This window comes from Hemiscyllium ocellatum, chromosome 34 (assembly GCF_020745735.1).
Source record: "Hemiscyllium ocellatum isolate sHemOce1 chromosome 34, sHemOce1.pat.X.cur, whole genome shotgun sequence".
NCBI classification, from domain to species: Eukaryota; Metazoa; Chordata; class Chondrichthyes; order Orectolobiformes; family Hemiscylliidae; genus Hemiscyllium; species Hemiscyllium ocellatum.
In genome coordinates, this window is record NC_083434.1 from 36094125 (window position 1) to 36114308 (window position 20184).

General features: G+C 42.9%; 1 protein-coding gene across 2 annotated transcripts in view; it reads right to left on the reverse strand.

The window, feature by feature from the left end:
- The window catches only part of LOC132832360 (coagulation factor XIII A chain-like), a 111058-nt gene extending 96496 nt beyond the window's left edge, over positions 1-14562 (reverse strand). Inside the window, exons 1-3 of one of the 2 annotated variants that reach the window (XM_060850311.1) lie at positions 14462-14562; positions 11909-11951; positions 9775-9948 (exon numbers count right to left, since the gene is read on the reverse strand). In XM_060850311.1, coding sequence (XP_060706294.1) covers positions 9775-9934 — 160 coding nt within the window. In that variant the 5' untranslated portion in view covers positions 9935-9948; positions 11909-11951; positions 14462-14562. Of the gene's footprint in view, positions 1-9774; positions 9953-11908; positions 11952-14461 lie in introns of both variants that reach the window. The other variant, XM_060850310.1, reaches the window with a different exon arrangement.
- Between the last annotated feature and the right edge of the window lie 5622 nt (positions 14563-20184).

Below are 20184 nucleotides of genomic sequence, written 5' to 3' on the forward strand. Positions count from 1 at the left end.
TGCCAGGTTGCTACTGCACATGTGCAGGAGTGACAATTCTCCAGCTGGAGTCTAATCAGTGGTTTCAAAAGGTTCTGCTTATCTTCCTAGCGTTCGGCCTGTTGTAAGAGCCCTGAACTCTGAAGCCAGCCAGCTGAATACTGCTGCCCACCAACTGAGGCATGACCGAACTGATCAGGGGACAGTTCAATTGGCACAATTCACTTAGTTCCCTGACTGGTGCACTCTAGTGTTGAATTCTAACAAAACGCTCAAATTCCACGCATGCAGTCCTCCTCCATCTAACGTTGGCACTGGCCTAAAGCACAGTCTTTCTGCTCTGATGTATTCCTTTCATCGTGACAAAATATTCCATTTTTACCTGAAACTATTTCATTATTTATTCAGAGAGGATTTCAACACTAATTGCAACTTATTTCCTGCCAGATTGCATCCTTTCAGAGTATTGAATTTCAGTGGGCAATTTATAGAACTCAAAATGACATTTATTGAGTCTATTTTCAACAGTCTGGGAAGTTTATAGGATTATATGATGGGAGTCTATAAAGACACAAAAAGGTGGGACAGAGTAGGTGGTAACATAGTCTCCTTTAAATACCGAGAACAATAATGAGAGATATAGAAGGGAGATTAATGAGAAAAGATCTGCAGTAAAACAGGAGGATGTATTTTAGAGAAGCTGAGAGTAAATCACAGCTGCAGAAAGGAAGAGTGGGCATAGGCTTTCCAGAGGTGCAGTAGGAATCGCTTTTATACATTTTAACAAAGTTTCGGCCACACAGCACGAGCAGTGTGAAGAAAATTCATGACCTGCATCAAAATAACTAAAAAGGTTAACTGTGAGTTTTAAATAATGTGATCAAGAGAGAGTGAGTGTGAGGGAGCGCGAGTGTGAGGGAGCGCGAGTGTGAGGGAGCGCGAGTGTGAGGGAGAGAGTGAGGGAGTCAGATGAGGTCACACAGCACGAACAGTGTGAAGAAAATTCATGATCTGCATCAAAATAACTAAAAAGATTAACTGTGGGTTTTAAATAATGTGATCAAGAGATTTGGGGAGAGAGAGTGTGTGTGTGAGAGAGAGACAGAGAAACTAAGAGAGTGAGAGAGTGACAGAGAGTGACAGAGAGCTCATGCAGGAGACAAACACCAACACAAACTGGGTGAGGAGTTTTGCTGTGCTGGAGAATGTAGGAATCTGTTACATTCCTGTTTCAAGGCATTCATTTATAAGGGAATTACTCCGCACAGAGCCTGGTATGGGATCAGTGTCAGGTTCAATGGTTTGATTGTTCTGTGTTTGATCACACAATTGTTTTATATTTATTGTGCTTGATTGGTCAAGTCTGTGCATGGGCTCTGTGAGCAAATTAAACAGACACTACAGACGGTGCAAGAAGAGAGAGCTCGGATAAGTACGATTGTGGACATGGTATGATTGCACAGATATTTTAAAGCCATGTCAATAAATATATTGCACATTTAAAGTAGTGTCATCTCTGTGCTGTTCTGAAAGAAATAAAACATGAAACAAACTGGAGAACACATAACCGTGAAGAGGCAGCACATTGCTAGATATTGTTCATCCGGACACCAACATTCCTGTCCCAATGGTCTGAAGTATCTCAGTGAGTGAGGGTACAATTTTACATTAGCTATTCTTTACGTCATGCCTCGTACACTCTTGCTCAGTAAAATGTGCCAGTGCAAACATCTTTTCTGTATAGGTTTTGTTTGAGTGGCCTGCAGAAAAAAGCAAGAGAGGACCATCCCCTACTCACTTCATCTGCCTCCCTACTCCAGGCTTGCACTTCTTGCAGGCATTGGGCCAGCTATCATAGAATCTGTACAGTGTGGAAGCAGGCTATTTGGCCCATCGAGTCCATACCAACTCTCTTAAGAGCTATGTCTATTCAAGGCATCCCTGACAATCCCAGTTGTGTTGGAAGACCTATCTGACACAATGGGACCTCCATGCCAATTTTCTGCTCACCACCCAGAAATTACCTGTTGTGGCTTCAGGAATATCAAATATGACAGAAAATCCATTCGGCTCCATGCAAATGAACTGCCATCTTGCATTTCTTTTTATATTTGTAGGCTTTACAGGCAGGGATCAGCATTTATTGTCCATCGCTAACCTCCCATAAGCAGGCAGTGGATTGCTGTCATCCCAAAGATGATCTTGTGTATCATTTTCAATTCAAAGTTTGGGAGAAGATTTGTAGCTCGGGTGCTCGTTGTTGTGGTTCTGTTCGCCGAGCTGGGAATTTGTGTTGCAAACGTTTCGTCCCCTGTCTAGGTGACATCCTCAGTGCTTGGGAGCCTCCTGTGAAGCCAAGGAGGGCTTCATAGGAGGCTCCCAAGCACTGAGGACGTCACCTAGACAGGGGACGAAACGTTTGCAACACAAATTCCCAGCTCGGCGAACAGAACCACAACATCATTTTCAATCTTATAACCTATCGCTCCAATCACTATTTACCCTAATTTTAAGCTAAGAGCAGAAGGACAGCAAAGTTGATGGACTGCTGGCCATTTATTTCAACTTTGCTACTCAGTCGAATAGGCTGGGGCTGTGTCGGAGGCTGAGGGGTGACCTTATGGAGTTGCATAAAACCATGAGGGGCATGGATAGGATAAACAGACAAGGTATTTTCCTTGGGGAGTCCAGAACTAGAGAGCATAGGTTTAAGGTGAGAGGGAAAGAGTTAAAAGTGAACTAAGGAGCAACGTTTTCACGCAGAGGGTGGCGTTGTGCATGGAATGAGCTGCCAGAGGAAGTGGTGGAGGCTGGTACAATTACAACATTTAAAAGGCATCTGGTTGGGTGTATGAATAGGAAAGGTTTGGAGGGGCATGGGCCAAGTGCTGGCAAGTGGGACTAGATTAGGTTAGGATATCTGGATGGCTTGGATGCATTGGACCAAAGGGTCTGTTTCCATATTGTACATCTCTAAGTTCTGCACTTATTGTTTTATTGTTCTAAGTCATTTTCATATTGGGCATGGGTTAATTACTGCAGTTTTAACAACTGAAAAACAAAACGATCTGACTGCAAGAGAAGTTGTCCATTTAGGATGAGACATTTTACAGTCTACAGGCTGGGATTTGGAGCAACCATCTCAGGATAGAGTAATTCAACCAGTTTATTTCTGCTTATCGGTTTAGTTGACAGTTTGTTTGGTCAATGTGTCTTATTTCCCAAAATAGCAATGCTGTGTTAATATGTTCAAGTATGGAATAAATATTAAATTACCAACAGGAAGAAGCAATGAACAATATGCCCCTGTAAATAGTATCACACAGCAGAAGAGTGTAAATTGACTGTGTCCTGTTGCAAACCTAACTGTGTGACATTCTGACCACCATAGGTTGATCTACCTTTTATATAAACATAAAATTAGAAGAGGTTACAAATACACAGCAGATCTGGCAGCATCTGTGGACAGGAAGAGAATTTATTTTTTATTAATTCATGGGCTAAGCATTTATTGTCCATCCCTATTTTGCCAGAGGGCAGTTTAGAGTCCACCATATTGTTGTAGGTCTGCAGTTCTACATGTGAATGGCAATTTCCTTCCCTGAAGGACATTAGTGAATCAGATGGGTTTTTCCTGATTCATCAACAATGGAGTCATGACCATCATTAGAGTCTTCATTCCAGATTTTTATTGACTTCAAATTCCACCATCTGCCATGGCGGGATTTGAACCCTGGCCCTCAGAATATCACCTAGGTCTCTCAAGTAACAGTTCAGTGATAAAACCACTGGGCAATCACCTCCCCTGTTAATTAACAGGTGGTATTACACTGACCACAAGGAGGCTGGATTGGAGGGGGGGGGGGGGTAAAATAGAGGGGAATCATTTCAAATTGACACTGCCGCTGGATTGACTGAGCCACTTTACCAGGCATTCGTTCGGCAGAGGGAACCACTGGAGACTGCCCCTCAATGTGGGGAGAGGGCTCTAAAGCCACAGGGAACGCTGGGTGTAGGGAAGGCAACTCCTGCGGCCTCAGTGCTTTCCTCAAAAGGCCTTTCTCTAAAATCACTTGGTTTGTGATTTAGCAAAACATTTTTTTGAGGTTTACCTGCAGAATGCAGCATGTACCTAACCTGCCCTAGGAGCTCCCATTGTACCTGGTGGTGTAAGAGGCTCTGCGCATGCATGTGAGGCTTAAAAGTGAATGACAGATTCAGCAACCAAATAAACCACCTGCCTCTGGCTGCTCCCTTCTCCAGCTGATGTTAGACCCTCCATCAAGTTGGTCAAAGCCAATTTTTCAGGTCTGTGACCTTTCATTCAAAAGCATGACTGTAGAAAGGGGGACGGTTGTATCTAGCTCTGATGAAAGGTCACAAACTTGGAAAGTTAACTTTGTTTCTCCCTCTACAAGATGCTGCCAGACCTGCTGAATATTTACAGCATTTTATATTTCCAATACCCACAGTTTTTTCCACTTTTCTACCAGTTGTATAATAGGAGTGCATCTCCCGTTGTGCTGTTCACAAGAAGACAAAATCAAATATTTTTCAGGTGAAGTGGAATTACAGTGATAATTAGACTAATTTTCACAGATATACTTAAAACAGCCAGGCATTCTGTCTTTCTTTTCACATTCCTAAAAATGGCATGGTGGCTCAGTGATTAGCACTGCTGCCTCACAGCACCACAGACCTGGGTTTGTGACCAGCCTTGAGTGACACTGTCCGTGTGGAGTTTGCCCATTCTCTGTGTGTGTTTCCTCAGGTGCTCTGATTTCCTCCTGCTGTCCGAAGATGAGCAGGTTCGATAGACTGGCCATGCTAAATTGTCTAGTGTTCAGATGAGGTAGGTTAGCTGTGGTAAATCAACGAGGTAAAAACAATGACTGCAGATGCTGGAAACCAGATTCTGGAGCAGCGGTGCTGGAAGAGCACGGCAGTTCAGGCAGCATCCAACGAGCAGTGAAATCGACATTTCGGGCAAAAGCCCTTCATCAGGAATAAAGGCAATGAGCCTGAAGCATGGAGAGATAAGCTAGGGGAGGGTGGGGGTGGGGAGAGAGTGGCATAGAGTACAATGGGTGAGTGGGGGAGGAGATGAAGGTGATAGGTCAGGGAGGAGAGGGTGGAGTGGATAGGTGGAAAAGGAGCTCGGCAGGTCGGACAAGTCCGGACAAGTCATGGGGACAGTGCTGAGCTGGAAGTTTGAAACTAGGGTGAGGTGGGGGATGGGGAAATGAGGACGCTGTTGAAGTCCACATTGATGCCCTGGGGTTGAAGTGTTCCGAGGCGGAAGCTGTGGTAAATGCAGAGTTACAAGGATAGACTAGGGGGCTAGTTCTGGGTGGAATACTCTTCAGAGGATTGATGCAGACTCAATGGGCTGAATGGCCTCTTTCAGCACTGTAGAGATTCTGTGATTCTATTATCAATTCCCACATCCACATTTTAACAGAAATTGCCTATGTTGACACATCAGTATGAATACACAATCCTATAACAAGTCTGCTGATAAGGAGGGCACTTAGTACAGCATACAAGTTGACAGAAATTTGTAATGAAAGCTGTCTAAGTCCACATTTATAAAGAAGAAATGGACAAAGAAAGCTTTTAGAAGCGAGATTTTTAAATGCATTATTAATTTATATATAATCCGCCTATTCAAACAATGTCCCATAGCAGTCTGCTGAAATTTACTTTTGTTTCAAGGCAAATTGCAAGTGATACGTAGATTCATTGTGAACAATTTACAGATTTCCAATATAAACTTGGGACTTAGGAGGTCAGTTCAGTTGGCTGGATGGCTGGTTTGCTCATGGAAAGTAGCACCAACAGTGTGGGCTCAATGCTGACACTCCTGGGGTTATCACAAAGGACCCCACTGCTCAACGGTTCCCCTCACCGGAGATGTGGGGACTCTTGGGCTCAAACACCACCAGTCCTCAGTAAAAAAACAAACAGTTTCTATGGCGACTTTGCATCTTATAATCTTGTGATGCATCAGAAAGATTTGAGACACAGTCTCAAATTACTTTAGAACCAATTGGTGGCTCAGTGACTGGTACTGCTGCCACACAGCGCCAGGGACCTGAGTTTGATTCTACCCTCGGGGAAATTGTCTGTGTGGAGTCTGTGTATTCTCCCTGCATAGGTTTCCTATCACAATCCAAAAATATGTAAATTAGGTGGATTGGCCATGCTAAATCGCCCAGAGTGTCCAGGCCTGATGGGCTGGTCATGGGAAATGCAGGATTATAAGGATAGGGTAGGTGGGTGGGATGCCCTTCAGAGATTTGGTGTGGACTTGATGAGATAAATGGCCCACTTCCACACTGTAGGGATTCTATAGTTCTACGAGGGGCGTGGAATAGGGTGAATAATCAAGAACCTTTCCCCAGGGTATGGGAGTCCAAAACCAGAGGGCTGAGGTTTAAGGTGAGGGGCTAAAAGATTGAAATGGGAATGAGCTATCAGAGGAGGTGGTGGAGTTTGGTACAATTACAGAAGTACAGGGCAGAGGTTTAGGGTGAGAGGGGAAAAATTTAAAAGTGACCTAAGGGGCAACTTTTTCACACAGAGGGTGGTGCGTTTATGGAATTAGCTGCCAGAGGAAGTGGTGGAGGCCGGTACAATTACAACATTTAAAAGGCAGCTGGATGGGAACATGAATAGGAAGGGTTTAGAGGGATATGGACCAAATTCTGGAAAATGGGAATAGGTTAATTTAGAATACCTGGTCAGCGTGGACGAGTTGGATCGAAGGATCTGTTTCCATGTCACACATCTCTATGACTCTATGTGCAAGTTAGGTGGATTGGTCATGCTATAATGCCCACAGCATCTAGAGTTGTGCAGGCTATGTGAATTACTCAAGATTACAGGGAGAGGGTATAAGGATGGGTCTGAGTGAGACTCTTTGAAGGGTTGGTGTGGATTTGATGAGCCAAATTGCCTGCTTCCACTCTGTAGGATTCGATGATCGTACAAATTGCATGCTTTAGAATCAGAGCCAGTCACTGTCATGATGTAGGTAATTCCGCAGCCATTTCGCTCACAGTAAACTCTCATCAACAGCAAGGCAACGGTGACTATAAATATGTTTGTGAGATTGATCGAAAGATAAGAAATGGCCAGGAATAATTCACTTGGTCTTCTTCAAAATAGCATCTGTCTCACAGAGAGTTAACAGCGGCTTAGTTCAACATCTCCTCTGAAATACAGCACTCCCTCTGTACTATACAGGAGCGTCAGCCTAAATCAAATGATTAGTTTTATCTGGAAGCCACAGATTCCCACAGACAAGTATTTTAGAGAATAAAAATCAGAGAAATCTAACGGTTATATAACATTGTGAATCTGAGTCAAGAGTATTTTAGAGAACAGACAAAAATCAGGTTCCAACTTAAATCATTCCCTACATGAGGGGTCACAATGGGGTCGGTCTTAAAGCCTGATATGTACAATTTATCTTATTGCTCTAAGAACTACTTCACTATCTTTGCTTGTAATATCAAATTATTACAAAGATAAGAACTATATGCAAAGAAAATGAATGGTTTCCATCAATTAATTCACAAGAGAATGTTGCTGTAATGGGTAGATTGCACAGAATTCCTTACGGCAAGGGGTGAATCGGGAAAGATATCCAGCCTCCGTGAGCATCCAGCCAATCAAACGGCAGCCAATCAAACGGCAGCCAATCAAACGGCAGCCAATCAAACGGTCAGCAGCTCTCCAGCCTCTGCAGTGGCAGTCATAGCAAGGGCTGTATCCAGTCCTCAATGGCAATTGATGGAGCCTGACACCAAGGTAATGGGGAAGATATCAATAGCACACAGGTGTGGAGAGATCAGGATGGGATTAGATCTTGACAGTTATAAGTAACCTATGAGCATTGCCCTTTGAGGTAAAGGGCACTGCTTGTCACTGGCCACCCGGGTGTTTTCCTATCTTCCTGGTGGTGGAAATTGAATAAAGATTTGTGTACTGTGTGTCTCACAACTGCACACACACACACACACCATGGGTGCTGGGGAAAAATAAGCACTAACGCAGTTAGACGGTAGTGTGGGGGTTAATAAAAAAAAATTAATAAAAGGAGTTAGCATTGCCCTTTGATGTCAAGGGGAAAAAAAAGAGGGCCATAGGTGCTGGGGAAAAAAAGAAGAGTGTCAGAGGTCCTGAAAAAGAAAGGACCTATGTCCCCCTCCCCACCACACCCTCCCTAACTGCCCCTTACCCATCAGCAACTCGAGGAAGTGAAATCTGAGAGACTTCATGCCTAGTTCTCACCCTCAACCCACTGCATGCAAACTTACAACAGGACAAAGGTGGGGCAGGTAGGCCCTAGGAATGCATGTAGGACCTGTGTCCAATGTTATACCCTCCCTTTGCCCACCTCAGCTAAGATGTCCCCGTGAGAGTAGCAACGTCAGCGCCCGGGTGAGATACTGATATATCCACTACTTCATCTGGACTGTCTACTATCTCTTGATGACTTCACGTGTGGGGTCTTCTCTATTCCTTTCCCAGTCTCTCCTTTGTTTGGTGCCATGGTGAATGGAACCGGTGTCTGCAGATCACAGCTGGCATAAAGCCATCGCTCAAAAACATACTTGTGTGGTCTATTTGTGGAGGTGCCGGTGTTGGACTGGGGTGGATAAAGTTAAAAATCACACAACACCAGGTTATAATCCATCAGGTTTATTGAAAGTTCAAACTTTCAGAGCACTAAAGGGGCAGCGTTCCGAGAGCTCATACTTTCAAATAAACCTGATGTCATGTGATTTTTAACTGTGTGCTCTTAACACAGACGGTTAATAGACCTTCTTACTTTTGTCTCCTTTACTTGCACTGAATTCCAAAAAAAGGACATTCTAAATTAAAATCTGTGATGTTATCATTTGATTAATTGGATCACCAAGTTACCACTGGAAGGTTGTTTATGCAACTTTTCAGAATTTCACAGCTGGATCACAGTATATTAGTGACTCCCAGTTGAAGAGAAGGTCTTAATGACCCCAGAGTATGTGTAAAAGCACCCTTCAATATTCTGTACCATTTGCTGATTATGTCTATAAAGAAGAACTATATAGAAGTACAGAGCATTTAGAATATAATGACATGCACTTATTCTGCAGCAGTATGTCAAGGCTAAAGAGTAATGATACAAATGACATACTCCCTTAACTCATCACTGAACAGAATTATTTTATTCATTGTTAACCAGGCTGTTGATCTTCCTTTCTTTAATCTAGAGACAAGTGAAGATGATAATGCCTATCAGCGAATTGGATAAATAACCTTAATCTTTTTTTCCCAAAGTGCTGATTTAGGTTCCACAGCAGCGGGAAATGGCAAATTTCGACTGAACAGAATGACATTTGCAAGGTGAGGTTTGAAATTGATTTCAGGTCAGCGTGTAGCTGGAGGAAGCAGAGATTCTTCAAATTACTAAACCTATCAATCATAGATTATGGAGACCTACAGTTCCAATTTGCACTATAACTGTAACTGAACATGAACTTGCTGTTATCTTAATTATATCACAGAGTTGATCATTTAATCAATGACTCCCCTGGTATAATGACATTTCACAATGTCGATAGGTTTCCACTGCTTTTTAATGGCCATAAGGACTTTTGGCAATGCATGTAACTCACACAAAATGTCTATCCCATTTATAAAATTTCATCACCTTTTGGCAGCTGTTCAAAGAGTTATTCATTTTGATAACACCCACAACTGTAAGTTATATCAGAAACGTCTGAAAGAGATTTATTCTGGTACCTTCCAGGTTGGGTTGTCCTCTTGGTCTGAGTCCAAAGTACTCAAAGTCGTTAACCTCATTCTCTTCAGCATTGGAGATACTGGAAGGGGTGATTCTCCGACCAACGTGGGAAGGCAATGGGCTCCTGCTGTTTGAGTCACCGGAGGTGGGTCCAGACATTTTGAAACACAAAACTTGCTAGAACAAAGTGACACAGACTGAGTCAGAGTAATGAAGGAAAGTTACAGAGAGTGAGCATCTACAGCTGGACGGAAAAACAGAACGGATCACCTTATCGACAGAGATTGCCAGCAAATACAGACGTCACCCTTCTTTGCTGAAAATTTTAACCCTCTCACAAACATTTTTTTTATTAATCATTCATGGGATGAGGATTTTGCTGGGTCTGGAGTCACATGTAGGCCAGACCAGGTAAGGATGGCTGTTTCCTTCCCTAAAGGACATTAGTGAACTACATGGGTTTTTTTCCCCAGCAATTAACCATTCATGGCTACCATTAGACTCTTAATTCCAGATTATTTTGGAATTCATATTCCACCATCTGCCATGGCACATTTCAAACGCAGATCCCCAGACCATTAGCTGGGTTGCTGGATCAACAGGACAGCAATAATACCATTAGGGCATCACATTATTTGATTTAATTGTGAAGCTGAAAATGCATTTATACTGTAGAATAATAGTGTTAAATATTGGTAGTTGGAAGCAAAAACAGAAAATGGTTGGAAATGCTTCACAGGTCAGACCATACCAGTAAAGAGAAAGTGAGGTCAGTAATCCATTCCTTTTCATCAGAACAGTGCCTTTCTTCCAAAATATCGATACTCTCTTCTTGTCAACTCTTAGTCAACCAAACAGTTTCCTTAGTATGCATCCACTGTCCCCATCAATATGGGTCAGTGTGGAGGATCTTATAGTCAAATATTAACACGGACAGTCCTATGTCAAGCTCAAATCTGTAGCCTGTCCACTGGGTATGGCACTAGAAGACCACCATCATCCAATGACTTACATCTGAACACAAACTGTTCAAGAGAGGAAGGTCAGAACATAGAACAGTACAGCACAGTACAGGCCCTTCGGCCCTCTATGTTGTGCCGACTTTTTATCCTACTCTAAAATCAGTCTAACCTACATACCCTTCATTATACTATTTTCCATGTGCCTTTCCAAGGGTCGCTTAAATGTCCCTAATGTATAGACTCTACTACCACTGCTAGCAGTGCATTCCACACACTCACCACTCTGTATAAAGAACCAACTTTTGACATTTCCCCTAAAGCTTCCTCCTATCACCTTAAAATTATGCCCTTTCATGACAGACATTTCCACCATGGAAAAAATGTCTCTGACTACCAACTCTACCTGTGCCTCTCATCATCTTTTACGCCTCTATCAAGTCGCCTCACATCCTTCTTAGCTCCAGTAAAAAGTCCTACCTCCCTCAACCTTTCTTTATATGACATGCCCTCCAGTCCAGGCCGCATCCTGGTAAATCTCCCCTGCACCCTCTTTAAAGCTTCCACATAATGAGGCGACCAGATGTTAACACAATATTCCAAGTGTGGTCTAACCAGGGCTCTATAGAGCTGCAGCACAACCTCATGGCTCTTAAATTCAATCTCCCTGCTAACACACCATTCACCTTCTTAACAATGCTATCAACTGGGGTGGCAACTTTGAAGGATCTATGGACATGGACCCCAAGATTCCTCTGTTCCTCCACACTGCCAAGAGTCCTGCATTTAACCCTGTATAATGCATTCAAATTCAACCTTCTAAAGTGAATTACTTCACACTTTTCAAGTTTGAACTCTATCTGCCACATCAGCCCAGCACTGCATCATGTCAATGTCCCGTTGCAACCTCCAACAGCCCTCCACACTATCGACAACTCCACTAACCTTCGCGTCATCGGCAAACTTACTAACCCACCCTTCCATTTTCCCATCCAAGTCATTTATATATTAAAAAAAAACACAGAACTGATCTGTTAGGTGGGGAAGTTAGAGGGCACATGGAGGACATGGGGAAATTTGTGATCGTTAAGTTAGCGTTACTAACATTCTTTACAAGGCTTTCTATTTTACTGAGGCTGGCATTATACCCATGCACAATAAACATGGTCCATACCTTCTATGGACTTCCTTGAGTTAGCTTCTTTTGATGGTTCTTCCTGAAAAAGAAATATGATAATGGTTAACGTGATGCAATGTTAAGATATATGTTAAATGTTTGATGTTTTCATGATCATTAAAGGAACTTTGGAGATGCATCACGGTGGCACAGTGGTAGGGCGGCACGGTGGCACAGTGGTTAGCACTGCTGCCTCACAGCACCAGGGACCTGGGTTCAATTCCCGCCTCAGGTGACTGACTGTGTGGAGTTTGCACGTTCTCCCCGTGTCTGCGTGGGTTTCCTCCGGGTGCTCCGGTTTCCTCCCACAGTCCAAAGATGTGCGGCTCAGGTGAATTGGCCATGCTAAATTGCCCGTAGTGTTAGGTAAGGCGTATATGTAGGGGATGGGTGGGTGGCGGGTCGGTGTGGACTTGTTGGGCCGAAGGGCCTGTTTCCGCACTGTAAGTAATCTAATCTAATAAATGTGGTTGCTTCAGACAGTCAGTTTCAGATATCATTTGAGCCAGTCTTTTTAAAGCATTGAAGAGAAGTGAAGCCCACTCCTGCATCCATCTTACAATTCAGAGCAGGCCATTCAGCCCAATGGGTCCACTGTGATGGTATTTCCTACTTGCCTCCACTCACCTTTCTTTGTCTCAGCGATATCTCCTTCCACTTGTTCCTCTTCAAATGTTTAGATAGATTCCCCTTCAGTGGTCCTATGGCAGCTACTCCTTGTGATAAGTAGCCTATTGCACACTCTGATTGTTAAGCTCACATATTCGATCCATACTAGCCTCTGGGAATTGCATTGTATGTGACACACTGCAACCGAGAGGGATACCAATCCAGAGTGTCATGATTTGTGATGCCGGTGTTGGACTGGGGTGTACAAAGTTAAAAATCACAATACCAGGTTATAGTCCAACAGGTATAATTGCTAGCACACTAGCTTTCGGAGCCACGCTCCTTCATCAGGTGATAGTGGAGGGCTCCATCATAACATCGAGCCCTCCACTGTCACCTGATGAAGGGGCGTTGCTCCGAAAGCTAGTGTGCTTCCAATTAAACCTGTTGGGCTATAACCTGGTATTGTGTGATTTTTAATCCAGAGTGTGACAGACTGACAGCAGTGAGATTTACTACTTCATCTGCTACTGCTTTCCTCCAGGGATAGAGAAAGTTAACAAGAGCAGTCTTTTGAGAAATTGCCAACAGTTAAAGAATAAGCAGGATTCCCAGATCACCAGGGGTTTGTCAGAAAGAGAATTCCCAACAGTCTGCTGCTGATGGGCACATTTAAATAAAAAGAGTCTCTACATATATATTTTTTAAAAGGTTACACAAAGAGCAGAAACATAGTGGTAGATGCTTTTAAGACTATCATTTTACATTTGGCTCTGGAAATGTAAAAGTCCATTAATGTGTCCAAATCAAAGCCAGTGTTCTAAAGATCTCCAAGTTACTCACTGGCAAACTTTATGTGTAACAAAGGGTTATTGTCCCAGAAAATAAAAATCTTACATTCAAATGGGATATCTGGGCAGCATGGGAGGGTTGGACCAAAGGGTCTGTTTCCATGCTGTACATCTCTATGACTCTATATAGCGCCTTTCACATCAGCAAATTGTGTCGACGCTTTTACATTCAATCTGTTGTTTACACTTAAAACTGAAATAGGTGGAATATTCCTGGAGACGCTTGCATTTCTGAAAATGGCATGAAGAAATTGCTTTGGAAGCATCGGGTAGTTGTTGGTTTTTGCTCACACCAAACAACTGAGATGGGGACATGTGTTTTAAATAACCTCTACATCAAAGCTTTGAGAAGATCTTTTAAGTGGAACTGAGTCAGTCAGTCAGAAACGATGGTAACAGCATCAGAGCAGGGAAAACAAATGCACAAATTGCTTCGAAGTTTCTTTTCCAAAAACTTTGACAGAGGGAGATCTAACTTTCGATCACTGTGTATACACTTTTTCCAGCGTCAGTGAGACTGAAAACCAATAAAACGGTTGCAAGCTTTATTATAAATGGAAGCAAACCTGGTGAATTGCTACAAAGATATTTGAAGGCACTACAATGAAAAAGTCAGTCAGAAGCACCAAACTAAAGTATTTCCCGGAACCAACCCAAACAAATCGTAAGTTACATTTATTGATATTGGAAATAAATCTGTTTCTCCAATTAAACACCCAGAAAAGCTAGCGGCTCCTCTGTCATTACTCAGGAGACAATAAACAAAGACCACTGCTCACCAAAGTGCACTTTGCTGTTCACGTTTCAAATGCTATCTTGTTATTTGGCCAACTCTCTGAATTTAACAAAGAAATGACCACAGTCTCCAGTTTGAAGAGTAACAGGGAAGAATTTGCATATATTAGAGACATATGGAGATTATTCCAACTTTAAAAAGCAGGAACTGACAGCCTACAAGTGGCAAGGCCCCTACCCCAATAGTGCATTGATATGTATTTTTATAAATTAACAGCCTCGTCACAAAACCTTAACTTCATTGCAACAAATTGACTCAATTAGCGAGTTGAACTATGAGAAAAAGATCATTTACCTGATGAGAGAGAAGAAACTAGCAGCCTGGAGACAGAGGACTAGTTAAGAGCATCTGAATGCACCAGTTTTATACTGATTGTCAGAAGCCAGCTCGCCTTTGCAAAGAATGTGAGCAAGTTTTTTTTTCGCATTCCCGGTTTTGTGGTTAACAATTCTGACTCAGAACAGCAAAGAACACGTTGGCCACGCCTCACAAACCTGACGAGAAAGAACGGGTGGACAGCCCATGTCTGCAATTACTCACAATCCTCTAGTTATCAGCGTTCCCCGGAGCAGAAACACTCACCGAATGTTTCACCCTAAAACCCAGAGAGAATGTGGCCTTTCTCCTCCCACAGAGGCTGCCTGTCCTGCTGAGTGTTTCCAGCATTTTATTCCAGTTTTGCAGCACCCAAGCAGGTATCTTATCTCTGGACCAGATACCAGTCCTTTTGGTGGTGTTCAGGCTTTGCACTTTGGATGCAGCCTGAACTGCTGTGCTCTTCCAGCACCAGTGATCCATAAGCTTATTGAGCAGTCTTACTGCTCAAGTTAAATAAATAGTGGAGGTGGCAAAGATATCTCATTGATATTGAAGTATTGCTTTCTTCAGGCCAGATTGCGGTAGGGTAAAGGGGGAACAGGTACTGCAATGAGATAACAAGGGAACAGGCTTTAAACTTGCCCCTCCCCCAACCACGACCTACCCCCCCCCACTCCCCATTCCCCTATTTCCAAGACCCCAACCACTTCTCCAAATGAAACTGTAGAGATATTCCATTACTGTGTTACTGTACCAATGGTTTCACTCCTGTTGCATTGATTTGATTTATTATTGTCAAATGTACCTCTGTACAGTGAAAAGTTTTGTTTTGCCTGCACTATACAACATAGAAAGGCTCAAAGATCACAGGGTGATAGAACAGAGTGAGGAAAACAAAGTTGCAGCTGCAAAAATTGTTAGCAATTTTTAACAGACTTAGAATGGAGGTTTAAAAGTGCAGAACGATTGTAAGAATTATGAGAATAAAGTCTGCTGTAGAGAGCTTCCAAAGAGTTGTGTCAGTGCCATCTTGAATCAGTGGTGTATACAGTACTTTCTGCTCTACCCAGTGGAGTTTTTAACTAAAGGTCTGTCATTCAGACAGTACCATTTAACACCAGTTCATCTGTTTCTACAGAAAGCCCCAATTTAAATTGTCTTTTCCTTTGCAAATCCTTGCTGCTTTTTACATGTTATCAATTTCTGCAGGGTCTGTCCCGACTCATTAGCCAATTGGTTCTTTAAAATCTTTAATGCTCATATTAAAGGTTAACATCGCATTACAACAGACATACCAATCACAAGACAGCTTTATTAAGCTTTCAGACAGTCTGACCAACACTACCCTCACAAGCCTCCATTTATTAGCTCTAGAGATTAAACATTATTTCATCAGCAGTATATTCCTTCTCCTATCGTAGGAATACTATCCATTACGAAATCCACAGTAAACTATTATGGATATCATTTTATATTGGATAACAAGCATTATTCAAAATCTGCTACTTTCAGTACAATTCCACAAATCAAAAAGTGACTACCTGGATTATAGAATCATAGAGATGTACAGCACGGAAACAGATCCTTCGGTCAAACTCATCCATGCCAACCAGATATCCTAACCTAATCTAGTCCCATTTTCCAGCACTTGGCCCATATCCCTCCAAACCCTTCCTATTCATAAACCCATCCAGATGCCTTTTAAATGTTGTAATTGTACCAGCGTTCACCATTTCCTCTGGCAGCTCATTCCAGACTTGCACCATCCTCTGTGGGAAAAAATTGCCCCTTAGATCCCTTTTTAAAATTTTCCCCTCTCACCCTAAACCAATGCCCTCTAGTTCTGGGCACCCCCACCCCAGAGAAAACGCCTCGTCAATGTATCATATCCATGCTCCTCATGATTTTATAAACCTCTATAAGGTCACCCCTCAGCCTCCAGCACTCCAGGGAAAACAGCCCCAGCCTATTCAGCCTCTCCCTGTAGCTCATTTGCAGTAATATTTTACAGGTACCCACCTTGGATACCTGAAGCAATCCATATCCAAATGCAGCAAGACTTGGACAACATTCAGGCAACTAATTGGTGCCTCACAAGTGCAAGGTAATGATCAACTCCAGCAAGACTCAATCTAACCATCGTCCCTTGACATTCAATGTCATTCCCATCACTGAATCTCCGACCAACTTAGGGCAACATGTTGGGTCTAGTTTAGTTTGGGAACATGTTTGGCGTGGATTGGTTGGACCGAAGGGTCTGATTCCATGTTGTATGACTCTATGACTCTTCAAAGTCATTCAGGGGATGGTGATGACCCAGTGGTGTTATCATTGGTCTGTTACTAGAGAGATCCAGGTAACATTCTGGGGACCCAGGTTTGAATCCCACCATGACAGATGGTGGAATTAAGAGTTTAATAATGACCAGGAATTAATTGTCGAGAAAACCCATCTGGTTAATTACATGTGATTCCAGACCCACACAACTGTCCTCTGGGAAATAAATGCTAGCCTAGCCAGCTACGCCCTCATCCCATGAATGAATAAAGTAAAACATTCCCATCACTGATTCCCTCACCATTTTAAGAGTTACTCTTGACCAGAGACTGAATTGGATTCGCCATAATAATACTCTGGCTGCAAGAGCAGGAATTCTTCAGTCAGTAACTCACTACCTGTCTCCCCAAAGCCTAGCCAACATGGACAAGGGGCAAATCAGGAATACTTTCTACTTACCTGGATGAGTGCTGTCATGACAACACTTAAGAAGCTGGACACCATCCAGGACAATTCAAACTGCCTGATTGGCACCATGTCCTCCACCTTCAACTGAAAAAAAAACTGCAGATGCTGTAAATCAGAAACAAAAACAGAAATTGCTGGAAAACATAGAACAGTACAGCACAGAACAGGCCCTTCAGCCCACAATGTTGTGCCAACCACTGATCCTCATCTATGCACCCTCAAATTTCTGTGACCATATGCATGTCCAGCAGTCTCTTAAATGTCCCCAATGACCTTGCTTCCACAACTGCTGCTAGCAATGCATTCCATGCTCTCACAACTCTCTGTGTAAAGAAGCCGTCTCTGACATCCCCTCTATACTTTCCTCCAACCAGCTTAAAACTATGACCCCTCGTGTTAGTCACTTCTGCCCTGGGAAATAGTCTCTGGCTATCGACTCTATCTATGCCTCTCATTATCTTGTATACCTCAATTAGGTCCCCTCTCCTTCTCCTTTTCTACAATGAAATAAGTCCGAGCTCAATCAACCTCTCTTCATAAGATCAGCCCTCCAGTCCAGGCAGCATCCTGGTAAACCTCCTCTGAACCTCTCCAAAGCATCCACATCTTTCCTATAATAGGGCGACCAGAACTGGACACAGTATTCCAAGTGCGGTCTCACCAAAGTTTTATAGAGCTGCAACAAGATCTCATGACTCTTAAACTCAATCTACCTGTTAATGAAGGCCAAAACACCATATGCTTTTTAACAACCCTGTCCACTTGGGTGGCCATTTTAAGGGATGTATGTACCTGCACACCAAGATCCCTCTGTTTCTCCACACTGCCAAGAATCCTATCCTTAATCCTGTACTCAGCTTTCAAATTCGACCTTCCAAAATGCATCACCTCGCATTTATCCAGGTTGAACTCCATCTGCCACCTCTCGGCCCATCTCTGCATCCTGTCAATGTTCCGCTGCAGCCTACAATAGCCCTCTATACTGTCAACGATACCTCCAACCTTTGTGTCATCTGCAAACTTGCTGACCCATCCTTCAATCCCCTCATCCAAGTCATTAATAAAACTTGCAAACAGTAGAGGCCCAAGGACAGAGCCGTGTGGAACACCACTCACCACAGACTTCCAGGCAGAATATTTTCCTTCTACTACCACTCGCTGTCTTCTGTTGACCAGTCAATTCTGAATCCAGACAGCTATGCTCCCCTGTATCCCATTCCTCCTGACCTTCTGAATGAACCTACCATGGGGAACCTTATCAAATGCCTTGCTGAAGTCCATATGCACCACATCCACAGCTTGACCCTCATCAACCTTTCTAGTCACATCCTCAAAGAACTCGATAAGGTTTGTGAGGCTTGACCTGCCCCTCACAAAGCCGTGTTGACTGCATTTAATCAAGCCATGCTCTTCCAGATGGTCATAAATCCTATCCCTCAGAATCCTTTCTAACACCTTGCAGACGACTGACGTGAGACTTTGATGAAAGAGTGAACATTGATGGTGGTGGATTGGCAGCATCTGTGGAGAGAAATCAGAGTTAACCTTTCAGGTCAAAACATTAGCACTGATTTATCTCCACAGAAGCTGCCAGACCTGCTGAGCTTTTCCAGCAATTTCTGTTCTTGTTCCACCACCATCAATGTTCACTCTTTCCACTGAGTAGCAGCAGGGTGTACCATCTGCAAGATGTACTGCAGCAACTCATCAAGGCTCCTTAGACAGCGTTTGCCAAACCCATAAAGTCTACCACCCACAAGGACAAAGGCAGCAGACACAAGGGAACATTGCCACCTGCAAGGTTCTGTCCAACTCATGCACATCCTGACTTGGATGTACGTCACCGTTCCTTCACTGTCGCTGAGTCAAAATCTTGGAGCATTCTTTGTAACACCATGGCTATCCTATATCCCAAGGGCTACAGTGGTTTAAGTAGGTAGCTCAACACTATCTTCTCAAGGGCATCTGAGGATGCCTAATAAATGCTGTCCAAGTCAGCAATACCTACATCTCATGCACGAATAAAAATTTGCAAGCACTTGAACAAGCAAGTAGTCAGCAGGAACTTATGGAAAGGCAATCAGGAAGAAACAACACTTGAAGCAAACGTCTTTCCTTCAGATCTGCAAAGGGAGCACAGAGGAAAGCAGTCTGGGCTAGAAAGAGCTTAAAGACCAGTCCTATCTGACACTTGGAGATTCCATTAAGAAGCAAGGGTTTGTTGGAGCATCAAAGTTAAAGGTTCAACAAGGATGTAAACATATTGATTTTAAAAACACCCGTTGGCCGAGAAGACATTCCTTAAGTTAGTGATTTTTTAAAAAAAGGTTGAGAAGGCAGGAAGTAATAATAAAGAGTACTTATAGTTCACAACAAACATTGTTACTATATTGACTGAACACCACAAGACTTGGTTATAGTAGAGACAACAAAGGTTGAATAATGAAGTTGCAGCACTGAAATTGTCATGAATCAGAATTAAGGTTAGAAAAGGAACTCTTTGAAAGCTAAAATCAGTAGTATCAAACAGGAGAACATGGTTAGAAGACTTTGATGCCACAGATAAGAGGGTAAGATCCTTAAATTAAACCTTTGTGCAAACATAAAGAATGTATAAAGTTCACAGCCACAAGCTTCTTTTTGTAAAGTCCTGGTCAGTGATACATAACATTTATCAGGTCATGAAGGGTGGGAAATCATCCATTTGACCCAGGAGAAATCAGGAAACCTCCATTTTGCCTGCAGAGAGTAGGAGATCTCCATTTTAACCACAACAGCATGAGGAACCCCACAAATTTACAGCATGACAATTTAATAGAATTATAAGCTTTGAGAGATGGAAATTGCAAGTTATTTGAAGTAAAAATCTTGAAGGTAAAAAAGATTACAAGGGAAAGAATGTAAAAGCTTTGGAGAAGAATAAATAGTCACACTAGGAAGTCATGGCTGGAGAA